This window comes from Sesamum indicum, linkage group LG9 (genome assembly GCF_026168435.1).
Source record: "Sesamum indicum cultivar Baizhima isolate 11 linkage group LG9, ASM2616843v1, whole genome shotgun sequence".
Taxonomy (NCBI): domain Eukaryota; kingdom Viridiplantae; phylum Streptophyta; class Magnoliopsida; order Lamiales; family Pedaliaceae; genus Sesamum; species Sesamum indicum.
In genome coordinates, this window is record NC_142665.1 from 2291437 (window position 1) to 2304602 (window position 13166).

General features: G+C 33.1%; 2 protein-coding genes across 2 annotated transcripts; both read left to right on the forward strand.

Annotated features, from left to right (window-relative positions):
- The first annotated feature begins 1256 nt into the window (after positions 1 to 1256).
- On the forward strand, positions 1257 to 2081 carry LOC105170299 (large ribosomal subunit protein uL11). The gene has a single exon (XM_020696760.2). The coding sequence runs from the start codon at positions 1351 to 1353 to the stop codon at positions 1849 to 1851; it is 501 nt and encodes a 166-aa protein (XP_020552419.1). The 5' UTR covers positions 1257 to 1350; the 3' UTR covers positions 1852 to 2081.
- Positions 2082 to 10041: 7960 nt separating this feature from the next.
- LOC105170301 (aquaporin PIP2-2-like) lies at positions 10042 to 12131 on the forward strand. Its single transcript, XM_088884705.1, has 4 exons — positions 10042 to 10437; positions 10531 to 10826; positions 11496 to 11636; positions 11730 to 12131. Exons 1-4 carry the CDS (start codon positions 10128 to 10130, stop codon positions 11841 to 11843), a joined length of 861 nt encoding a protein of 286 aa, XP_088740831.1. The 5' UTR covers positions 10042 to 10127; the 3' UTR covers positions 11844 to 12131.
- The last annotated feature ends 1035 nt before the right edge of the window (positions 12132 to 13166 follow it).

The following is a 13166-nucleotide window of genomic DNA, read 5'->3' on the forward strand; positions in this document are numbered from 1 at the left end:
GTAGACAGGTGCATGAAATGTTTGATAATTTGTGAACTGCAAATGGGGTCTATTATTGAGTCTATAGTCTCTTCTCTTTGGTTTTACATGGGAAGGTTTTACTGGTGGCCCTGGTAATTGCTATAAGTCTCATTTGTCATCCACTGAAACATGGTGAGGGGTTTGCATTTGTTCGCCTTATGTGAATTCTGAGTCGGGTAGGTAGCAAGCATGAGTAAAGTGTTTGGTGGATGGTGTAAATTAGGAGTAGAAAGACAAGCAGTCTAGATAACCAACTTTTGTTTGGTCAGCCGAAAAGGGTTATTAGTTACAGAACACCTGTTCTTTGGTAAAGTTTCAGTTTGCAGTTTCGTCTGATAAGATCATGTGACCATGTAACGTGGTGAGAAATTGGTGAATGTCTGAGATGATTTGTTCCCACCATTCATCTTCAAGTAATGAGTTATGTGTGAATGTGAATTTTTCTTTCAACAGTTTCACATTTTTCATCATTTTTAGGTTAATTTTTATGAGTTTGCATTGTGCATGCACATTATTGCTCTGCATCTCAATGCGTTCTTTTATCCTTGATGAACTGTCTGTCCCCTGTGCCTGGGATATGATTGGTGCTTACAACTAGAATTAGTGGTACAGGGAGGTAATTTGAATTCTTGTTCAAATGTCAATATGGGTGCTCTGCTCCGCTCCTCATTCATATCTCTCGGTTGGTGCAAGTAGGGCAGAGTGATGTGGTGGTTTCTCGTCAAAATTATTTGATAGGGTAAGAATTGGGGGCGGCCAGGTTGTGGTATCTCTGTAATAATAATATGTTTTTGCCAATTATTAGTGACCATAAATTGATTATTATTAGATGAAGGCCATTAAGCAAACACCTTGGGCAATAGGAGAGGAGGATGCGTTAGAAAACATGAATAGTGAAAGTTTCTTTGGTACTTAATTGATTCAACAACCATTATACAACCTGCATGCCGGCTGGATGGATAATTAAAGCTTTGATCATAGTAAAAATTGGAAAAAAAAGATAAGAATCCAGGATTATAGATAGGAAGCAGTCTTTTACTTCCTAATGACAGGAACAACATCCAGTTACACTCACCTTTATCATTAACATTGTTTGATGTAAATGCAATAAATCGGAAAAATACTAACTGAGGCCCAATCTCAAGCCCAATTTTGAGTCCTCATGGAAAAGAAGCCCAAATCTTCAGAAAGCCTTTTTGTTGGGCCTCTCAGGACTCACTCTCAGCTGACACTTAAAACCCTACCTTACATCCCTCGCTCTCTCTCTCTCTTTGTTGGTTTGCAGTTGCACTGTCCTTCCCCTAATCACTCTCTCCAACACGACCAACAATGCCGCCCAAGTTCGATCCCACCCAGGTCGTTGACGTTTACGTCCGAGTCACCGGCGGAGAAGTAGGTGCCGCCAGTTCCCTGGCCCCTAAGATCGGTCCCCTCGGTCTCTCCCCTAAAAAAATCGGTGAAGACATCGCCAAGGAGACCGCCAAGGATTGGAAGGGCCTCCGTGTCACTGTCAAGCTCACCGTCCAAAACCGTCAGGCCAAGGTTACCGTCGTTCCCTCCGCCGCCGCTTTAGTCATCAAGGCACTCAAGGAGCCGGAGCGCGATCGTAAGAAGACCAAGAACATCAAGCACAATGGCAATATCTCGCTTGATGATGTAATCGAGATTGCTAAGGTGATGAGCCCTCGCTCCATGGCTAAGGATTTGGCTGGTACCGTGAAGGAGATTCTCGGCACGTGTGTTTCTGTTGGGTGCACGGTGGATGGCAAGGACCCAAAGGATTTGCAGCAGGAGATTACCGATGGAGATGTGGAAATCCCCCAAGATTGAGCTCAAGGTTAAGCTAGGAATTTAGTTTCGAATCAAATTTCGTATAATTTTTGTTGTTTATTGTGTTTTAATTACCAACAGTTTTGAGGAGTAAACTGTTATGAGCGATTTTTTGATGCAACGTGGGAACATTAAGATGAAAGAGAAATGCTGTTAATGGTTAGTGCTGTTACATTATATTGTAGGTTGGAGATGTTTATCTTTTCATAAAACTCTAGTTTTTTTTTTCATGTGGTACTAGGTATGGTTGCTTGTCTTCTGGTTTCTGATTAGACAATTTGTGCTTGATGCGGATTACAGTTTGGACTTTATCTTTTGCACTTTGATGTTGGAACAGGTTCTTAAAATCAGTTGAAGGGTGTACTCAAAAATAGCTTAGAAACTCAGGAACCGCTAAACTTATACCCGTAAAAGAACAGTGATGTCTATAAGCAACAGCTGCTTGAAATGTTTGTAAGATAATTATCAGCTGAAAATGGGATTCCATCATTGTGTCCATATTCCCTTCTGTTTTGTTTACCTAGAAGTGCTTGTTGGTGGCACAGGGGCCCGGTGGCTGCTCTAAGAGTCATTTGTCGACATTCTTGTTTGTTGGGGTGGCAGTTGCTCTAGCCTCTAAGAGTCATTTGACATCTTTTAAACAGCAATTTTGGATTTGCATTTATTTGCTTTTAGTGATCTGTGAGTCCTGTGCTCGTGAGGAACAAGCATGAATAGTCGGTGTACATTATAGGTAACAAGCCCTCTTGAACAAGCAACTCTTTGATTCTAAGGAAAATGGGCAACTTTTTGTTTCACCATCCCAAATATGTTATTAATTTACAGTCATCTTATTTTGGTAAGGCCACAGTTGTCAGTTTTCTTTGTTGAGATGTTTCATGTATGGAGAAGAGGGATTGGTGCATTGCTATGATTTGTTCCCATCATTCATCCGAGAATAATGATTATGTGTGAACGAGAAATTTTTTTCTCGAGAGGTTTACAACCCCACTTCTGTATTAATGTATGAACTTTTGTGCTTGCCCTCCTATTTCTAGAGAATATCATGTCTCATGCTACGTTATTCCTTTATAAACTACTGTTCCAGTCCTTGGCTTTGGATTGGTGTCCTGTATCACCAAAATTACTGCTACAAGGAGATATATACAATACCTTGAATAATTTTGTGTTGAAAATCTCCTCTTTAGGAACAGAGAGGTTCAGATGATTATTACTTGGTATGATGCCATTTCTAGTGATAAATCGCCAAATGATGTGTTTCTAATGAATTGCAGTAATGCATGTAGATTGTAGACCTTCAATGTTCATCAATTTTTATATGTTTATGCTGCAACCCTTTCAAGTGCTTACACATTTTTTCAGAATTCTTGCACTGGCCGTTCTTAGTTGTGCTGGCGTCTTTCAACTATTGCAGTTTTCGTTTATATTACCCAGAAATAGGGTGATCAATGTCATCACCATTTCTTCACATGGGTTGCACAAAGCGGTTTGTGCTCTCTTTTTGTTTGTTGATATACAGGAAGAACCGTGTACAGGTTGTGATATCCTGCAGTTAATGCTTTTTGCTAAAAGTCTATCCATGATTTTGGATGCTGATTTTGAAAATTTGAATTTTAAGTTGGGATAACTACAACGGTTAGCGTTTAGTACTGTTAGCTTCGGCTGGAAATTTGGTTGGCAATTAAGCAGAAAGCAAGTTAAGAGTGATGCTCCGTTAAGAAGTAGATCTTCCTGGTGTAGGATTGGCATATCTAGAAAGCATTTGATAGAAAAAAACACTATGATGCTCTCAGTCTCAGGCCTTCCTAGCCACTGTTAGACTTGGCTTCTTCATTGAAATGGAAGTGGAAGTGGACAATCAGGGCACGCAAACACTTTACAATTTATATATTTTATAATATATTTTTACTTATAAAATATCGCATTTTAATATTAAAATAAATTTTCAAAGTGTTTGAATAAAATATTAATAATAGTAACTTTTGTAAGTAATATGAATAGAATCGATGGAGATTGCTAATGGTTTAACAAATAAGGTATTTTTTAACAATAGTTTAGAAGTTATTTTTTTTAAAAATAAATTATTAAACAACATTTTGTTAACTTCTTATTTACATCTGATAGCAAGTTTTAGAAAAGTTATAAACTAACACTCTATATTGCTGACCATATTGTATATATATATATATGTTCATTCATGTGATGTGAGGATCAAAACACTTAAAACTAGTTGCTAGCAACTGGTAGCGCGGGTTGAAGATTTTTATCTAAATCAAATTTGATTGACTTTAAATCAATTATATAGCAAATATGATATATTTGTCAAGTGATTAATTACTTTATCTAAATAATTAGATTTATCTTGTAAGTAGTTCAATCCTGGTTGTATTACGTGGGTCAACAAATTCTTGAAATGGCACAATATAGTTCTGTGAGGAGATTGTGAAATGCAAGGTACAGACAAACAATAAATGCGAGCAGTCCTCGTAGGTAAGAATTCTTCGAAACATAACAACTACGTGTGAAGCATGCAACCCCCCTGATTGCGTAATAGATAGATACATACATACATGCATACAGACATACTCTTTCAAACTTATATAACCTTAATTTATACTCACCACAACAACAATTCTGGAGTTGATTAAGCTACAACATATATATGTGTATATATGATGAGAAACAAAGATTTGTACTTGTCGTTTGCGTCCTGTTGTTGGAATCTAGTTGCATGAAACACGCGTGGACATTCTCATTACCGTCAACCCCACTTCCAACAATTCTCCTCTCTCAATCCTTTTCTTCGTCTCCCGTTAGATATTTCCTCCCACCTAAGTTGTCTATTTAATGCCCTCTACCATCTACCCCCTCAAGTCACCGGATATATATTAAGCCTCATACATTAGTTATCTTACTCTCTCTTCTTGTCCGATTGATTATCAGTTGTTCATCGTACGTGTTTCTGGTCGAGGCCGGATTGCTTGGTTATATCGTTGTCTGCGAATGGCAAGAAAGATTGGAGGAGTGGAGCATTGCATGGAAACCGCCCCGTTGCCTCTGCTCTTCCCTAAGAAACCTTATTCGCATTCGCCTAAACTCGAGACCATCATAGAAGAAGAGAACGAAGATTTCCATCTGCCCTTCAACTGGTTCTTGCGAATTCTGTGTTCTTTTCTTTCAGGGTTGTCCAACAAACTGCTCAGAAAGAGAGTACTGGTTTGTACTTACTGAGATGGTTTTGAGTGCTTGTCAACGTGTCTTGAACCATATGTATGTATATATATAGTAGTAACAGTAGTAGTAGTAGTTCATGAGATGCATATATGATGATGGTGGTCAGTGGAAAATATGTAATAAGTTTGTCTTCCTTAAACGCGTCGACGGATTACCAGAAATTAAGTATGAGTTATGTAGGAAACATATATATATTGTCTTAGGATCTATATATGTTGTGTGTGTGCATGGATGTAAAGATTTTGAGTGGAAGGGAGTGTTTGAAAGAAATGATTTCGATTTATACGGATATATAAATAGCTTAAGATGAGATCGTTTTAAGGCTTTGAAATCTCTGTTTTAAAATATGGAAATTTTCAAATAAATCTAAATCACTCATTATTAAGGATTTATAATCCCTTATTTTGATAAAGTTGGTTTTTTCTTTTTGTTTTGTTTTAACAAAATAATTTACTAATATTGGTTCACACATACAAATCATCTTCTTGTCTTGCAAACTCATGAGGATATATTTAATCAAATAATTAGACTTACTTTATATCAAAATAAAACAATTCTTCTCTATATTTCTTTTCTTTGCCCACCATTTTTCTTTACTTTTCTATGTTCTGTCTCTCAATTATCATTCATTTTTCTTGTCTTGTAAAAGGATGCAACAATTAATCGCAAAAAAATATGGTTATATTTGGATTGATAAATTTGATTATTTGATTTTTTTTCAGCTTCCTCAATATAATTATGCGATAATATCTTCTATTTCATCACAAAAAAAGGTTTTTAATTCTGTCAGAATCCGCTAGCATTTTAAATTGTTACTGTCACTATAGTATTTTAAGTTGTTTTTACTGTTTACAATTGAAGATACACATTTAGTGGCAACAAATATTACTAATGGAAAGAGTGCAAAGAAATCTATATAATATTGCAAATCCGCAAATTATCCCTCTATGGGTAAAGAAAAAAGTTATTCTTCTGTGTTTTTTAAAATGCAACAACTTACTTCTTTATATTTTTAAGATGAAGCAATTTTCCTCCTTGTTAGAAAACTCAAGGGAGTAAATTGCTAATATTTTTTTTCATAAAGGAATAATTTGTTCATTTATAATATCATAAAAAGGTAAATTGCATTAAACTCTATTACTAATAACAATTTATGAGAATTTTTACTTGACATTCATATGTGTTACCATTAATAATATTATCAACTACGACCAAACAAATCAATATAAAAACTCTTGATTAACTACAACTAAAATCAATATGTATCGTAATGTTTAATAATAATTAATATTTTGATATTACTTATCGAAATTACAGTCATTAATTATTATGCAATTGTAATTAATTATGAGGTTTTAATTTTTATTAGAATAATTAGACATAAAAAAAATCATATTTCTTATAAAAGAAGAAAACAAGCATTAATTAATAATTCGCTAAAAAAGAAAAAAAAAGGAGAAAGTATTGTCGTTGGTTGTTATCTAAAAATTCAGATGCATTAATTAATGAAAAGTTTGAATTGTAATAAATAATTAAGTTAAAAAAAAAAGTGTAGGTATAAGAAATGAAGGAGAGGAGAGGGACAGGTGGTGCGGTTATAGCCATGAAAATAGTTAAGTAGTACATAAATATCAAACAGTATCAGTAATAATGAGTTCATGACAGGTGTCCTTCCACCTACTCCGCCGCCTACCTTCTTCTTACGTTGTTTCTTTTCACATTTTTCCACATTGTTTTTTCTTCTAAAAATACTATGCATTCATTTCTAAAAACTCTCATCACCACCCCAAATTTTCGAAATTTATAAACTTGATACAAATATTTATAAATTGCCAGCCAATACATTTATTATATTATCACACGAAATTATATATATAATTCCTTCCATATACATATATATGTTATTATATTTATTTAAATCGATATAATTGATTTGCATTGCATTGAATTATATGTATCAATTTAAAAAAGATAATAGAGTATCGGTGATTCCATATTAAATTTTATTTTTATTGAACCACTACTCGATCAATATCTTATAATTACTAATTATCATTATAACTATCCATTAAATAATAAGAATTAAATTAAAATACAAATATTAAAATATTATAATCACTTATCTGGTAATGATTTTTGTAGAAGGATGAAATGAAAATTTTACTCTCGGCAGATTGCTCACGAAGTGAAATTAGGTCTTAGAGAGAAAATCTTTTATAGGGAATATGTAATGTGTTGTCCAATCAATAAATAGTAACTTAATATAAAATATAATATTTTGCGTATGTACAGTGATGTTGGAAATTATATAGTGTCTTAGGATATATATATATATATATATATTGTATAGCTTACATATATAGAATTACTTTTTTGTCCTTGTAAATAAATGTGTATTACCAACATATACATCAATCACAAATATACTTAACTATTTCCCACCACCTAATGCAATAAGTTAAACACATAAATCATGCTTAATTCCAAAAACATATGCAATTTTCATAATATTTATTTCTTACAAATCAGATTTAATCGGATCGTATCATCAGAACATCGTAACATATATATGAAGCACGTGCGTGGAAATTATTGGAGAGCTTTTAGGTAGAAAACACAGATAAAATCATCTGGCAAGCAGACATCAATCCCAAAACATCACGACAACATAATGCTATAAAATAATTACAACACTCTCTCACCTCATTTTCGACATAATAATTAGCGTATATTATCTGTCAATGATTGCTCGAGTACCAAAAGATAACATTAACAACTTATGGTACTACACCAATTTAATTTTAATAAAGTGTGGGGACTTCTCAGAAAATTATATCATTCTGTATTAATACCAATTCTTGATTCCCTATTACAGGGATTCGCATATGTGCGGCGAATATGCAATTACTATATATATAACTCCATCTTTTTTGGTTTTGTAATATACAATTAATAATTGTACTTTTCATTAAGTAGTACGTATTATGTTAATCTTATAGTAATGTTTGTGAAATTATTGCAATTAAATAAAATTCATGAAATTGAATTTTTTTATAACTAGATAAAACTTATATAAGTAGAATATATATAGGCATTTTATTACATACAAAAAAACATCTTTGATTCTTAGCCAATGAGAATAACAATTGGACAGGTTTGATCGGATTCGAGACCTGCTCTTAGTTGAACCTAAGACTCTTTCCGTCCCTACACTAGCACCACCTCAAGATTGCTTCCAATTCAATCAATTTGACTTTGGACTTAACGGGTCTAATTCATCATATCTGATTATTATTTTTTAATTAATTAATATGTTCTGTTTCAAAAAAATATTATTATTATTTATAAATGTCAAATAAATTATTATTATTTTAAAAATACAATTTATTTCACAAATATATATTAATATTATGTTTAGTAGTTTTAGATGAGGATCTGTTGCATATTTAACTCTATTTTTTTTAATGATTATACAACTAAGCCCATTACAAGGGCTGACATAATCGCATTTCTGTCTGTAAACTTGTTTAATTAGAGTAGTCGCTCTCGTTAATTATTACAACATCATTATTAATCATAACCATACACATAAAATTAACAAACATTAATTTGTTTAGATGTATATTTCATCACAAATATATACATATATTTTTCAGTGCCTTGTCAACTTTAGTAATATATTTCTATATTTGGTACGGCCACAGCCACAAGATTAGTAATCATAAATATTATATATTAAGGGAGATATTTTTATAATAATTATTTTCGTTCATAAAAATATATATAAACTAAAATGTCTTCAAATATAGCCTTTTCTTCTGTTGAGTTTAACAATATTAATACATATATAAAAATAATTTATTTTATTAATTTTGATTAACTATTTATTTTATTTTTTCCTTATATCACTAAAAAAAATGACTATTGATTACGATTTTAATAGCTATGGATTAAAAACCATGGTAAATAATTTTTATTGACCACAATTAAATAAAATTGATGGAAAACATAGATTTTCCACCAAGAAAAAGCTATTTGTCATGTGCTAAGAGCCATGGAAAAAATATTTGCAATGGCTAAATGTCACAGATACTATGGCTAACTGTTGCATGATCGTGATTAACGACTATTTATTACGACTATTCTGTTTTTAACCATGACAATTAGCTATGATAGAATATCGTATTTTTGTAGTGTATTTATTAAATAAATATTAAAAAGCTTACAGTAAACATACGCATCCAGTGTGCTCGTCTACTAGTTCTAGTTATTTAAGTGTCTGATATATATATTTGCAATCAAACAAAAAATTGCAAACATGACGAAGCAACCGAAAAAAAATAAAAAACTAATTTAGTTACAATTCACAAGAATAATTGTTATTCTATTTAATAGTATATAGTCAATATTTGGGTATTGATATATTTTAATGATAGTTGTTGTCTACAGTAATATTAATTATTAATTAGTTATATATACAAAATTGATAATTGTCACATATTGATTGTGGATTAAAATTTATAATATAATTATCGCGTATTGAGCACATACAAAAATTACAATTCATATATAAGTAAAACTAATTAAGAACTATCATAATTTTGAAATAATTCGGTTTTTGATAGTCAAAATAAAATTAATTATGAATCAAAATAATTCTGAACTGTAATTAAAGAATTTTCATACTCATTTAATTTGTTTTCTAAAAAAGAAAAAAACAATAGAAAGGCGTTGGTGAGTGGTGACAACAATGGTGGGCCTTGCAAGCTAAGGAAATTCGCGATTAATCTGTATTTGTCGGCTTGAAAATTTCTTGTTAATTAATTATTAATCTCTAATTAATTAGTTTAAATAGGTCGGCTACATTAATCAAATATCAATATTAATATTTTAGTTAATTATTGGGGTTGATAATACATGCAGTCTCCCACCATAAATAGGCATACCCATCCCCCTCTCTCTCCTCACTACTCACTTCTCTCTCTAATTACCTCTCTCTCTCTCTAGTCTCTCTTCGAGCACTGCACCACAGATTGCGAGTAATGGCGAAGGACGTTGAGTATGCAGAGCCGGCAGCGGAGTTCTCCGCCAAGGACTACCACGACCCGCCACCGGCGCCGCTCGTCGATGTGGAAGAGCTCACCAAATGGTCCTTCTACAGGGCGCTGATTGCGGAGTTCATTGCCACGCTGCTCTTCTTGTACGTCACCGTCCTGACGGTCATAGGGTACAAGAGCCAGACCGACATCGCCCACGGAGGCGATGAGTGCGGCGGCGTTGGCATCCTCGGCATTGCCTGGGCTTTCGGCGGCATGATTTTCATTCTCGTTTACTGCACTGCCGGTATCTCTGGTAAGTTAATTTACAGTGATCAGCAAGCATGGGCATGGTGTAGAATTTAAGTTTTAGACTAACTAAGTGAGGGGGCGGGGTAATGAAAAACAGGAGGACACATCAACCCAGCGGTGACGTTCGGGCTGTTCTTGGCTCGGAAGGTGTCGCTGATCAGAGCGTTGCTGTACATGGTAGCACAGTGCTTGGGCGCCATCTGCGGCGTGGGGTTAGTAAAAGCGTTCCAGAAGTCATACTACAACAGGTATGGTGGTGGAGCCAACGAGCTGGCGGATGGGTACAACAAGGGCGTTGGGTTGGGTGCAGAGATAATCGGTACCTTCGTTTTGGTCTACACTGTTTTCTCAGCCACTGATCCCAAGAGAAACGCTAGAGACTCCCATGTCCCTGTAAGTATATATATATATATATATATATTTAATTATTATACAATAATGTTAAATGAGTGATAATAAAATTTTATAGTGTAGATAATAAAATCTAATTAAAGACATATACATATTTATATATATATATATATTTGTTGAGGGGTGTTTCATTAATTGAGCTTTGGATTAACACCAGACAAATATATAGTTAATTAGGTGGAGTTGTTAATTTGTGGTGGTGGGTAAGTCACAAGTGTCCACTTGCTAGCTAGTTAAGAGTAGACAATTAATGAATTAAATAATTAAGGAGCAGGTAACCTAAAGTTGTCTCAAAAATAATTTATGTTTACCTTATCCTATAATAAGGGGGATTTTATAATATTCTTTTCCAATTTAATCATGTCCCCATAAATAATAAATAATGTTTTATACTTTTCCCAATAATATTTGTTTTTCCTCCACAAACTTCTTGATCATCTGAACTAACCCATTCCATCACATATATAATAAAAAACCATTTTAATTGTATGATGATTAATTATTATGTTTAGACTTAATTGCTGCATTTTATTTAATTAATTAATTAACAAAGCGAGCTAAACTTTTTCTTACATGCAATTCTTTATTAATTCAATTATTAACTATGTTACACATTGGTTGTAATTAATTAATAAATTGGACCAAATGAAGGTATTGGCTCCACTTCCCATTGGGTTTGCTGTGTTTATGGTCCACCTAGCCACCATCCCCATCACCGGCACCGGCATTAACCCCGCCAGAAGCTTCGGCGCCGCCGTCATCTACAACAAGGACAAGGCGTGGGATGACCACGTACGTCCTGTCCTCTCCATGGATTATTAATTAAGTTTTAATAACTACTTATATAATTAATTAATTGATCACTAATTATGTATAATTTTTCAGTGGATATTCTGGGTTGGACCATTCATCGGAGCCGCCATTGCTGCTTTCTACCACCAATACATCCTGAGGGCAGCAGCCATTAAGGCTCTTGGATCCTTCAGAAGCAATAATTAATTAATCTCTCCATCTTAATTATATGTGAAGATTAATGGAATTAAATTAATAATTCCTGGAGCGAGCGAGGGCCATGAAATTGTAGATATTAATGGGGAAATTAAATAAGGGTGTACGTCCAACTTTTCTATTGTATTTTCTTTTTTCCATGTATTTAAAATTTGTACTTCATTTGAGTGTTTCTTTTTTTCTTTTCTTTTTTCAATTAAGTACCCGCCATTGTAATGTGTTATGATCAAGTACATATTTGGTTTGTGGTTCAATAATACTATCTTTACTTTTCAATAATTAATGATTCCATCACTCTCATTTTGTGTCCAAAAATGCTTATATGCCTAATCAAACTATGAATGGGATGATCATAGATTGGATTCTAAACATGTGTGGTAAACAAACTTATAATGTTGTTTCGAGTTGGAGTTAGGGTTCGTCGCTCAAGTCAGATAACTGTACAGAAGTTAATTCGATTTTAGATCATATGTTGGCCTCTACTACACTTCTTATGTTTGTTGAGGGGACCCTCAACTAAATCCCTCCTAATTTTCAAATTTAGAATTCGCTAAAGAAATATATATCTGAGTCAATGAGCCAGAACTAAGTATCGTAAATGAATATTATAATGTATGGATATACATGTATAATAAAACTCCCCATTTTATAAAGGATCATTTATCAGAAATCATACAGAAATACATGTCACAATAACTTCATGTGGGTTATCAAGTCGAGCCCGATAAAAAAAAGGGACAAATTATTATTGATTTTTAGGAATAAATTTGTTCTTACGGAATTATTTACTTTTGAACCCCCATCAAAGCGACAAACTTATTTAGCACCAATTCTAATTTCAAAAAAAGAAAAAAAAAAACTAAATGAATGTAGGGATGAGTATAATTATTTACTTTGGTGTGTTCTAGAAAAGGTGTTTGGAAATTCAATTATTTAATTATGATCAATTATTAAAAATAATGAAGGAACCTTCAAGAAAAAGGTCATTGGGGGCTTAATCAAAATCTAACATACATGCTTTTAGGGCATTAATTAAAAGTACATGAATGAGCTAATCAATCTTATCTTCTTCCTACTTTAATTATTTATTTAATTATGTGGTTGGCGATGGGGGCTTTACTGAGCTGAATATTGATGATGCACTCTTAGCATTAAAATCTGAAATCCTTGGAGAATTTTTGTGGACGTGAATGAAGAATGCAGATGTTTATTAATTTGTATATGGTTTCATAATTAGAATATTAATGTATGACAATATGGTCGGTACTAATCTATTCATTATTAGATTAGACAAATCGGTCATAATTCTGATCC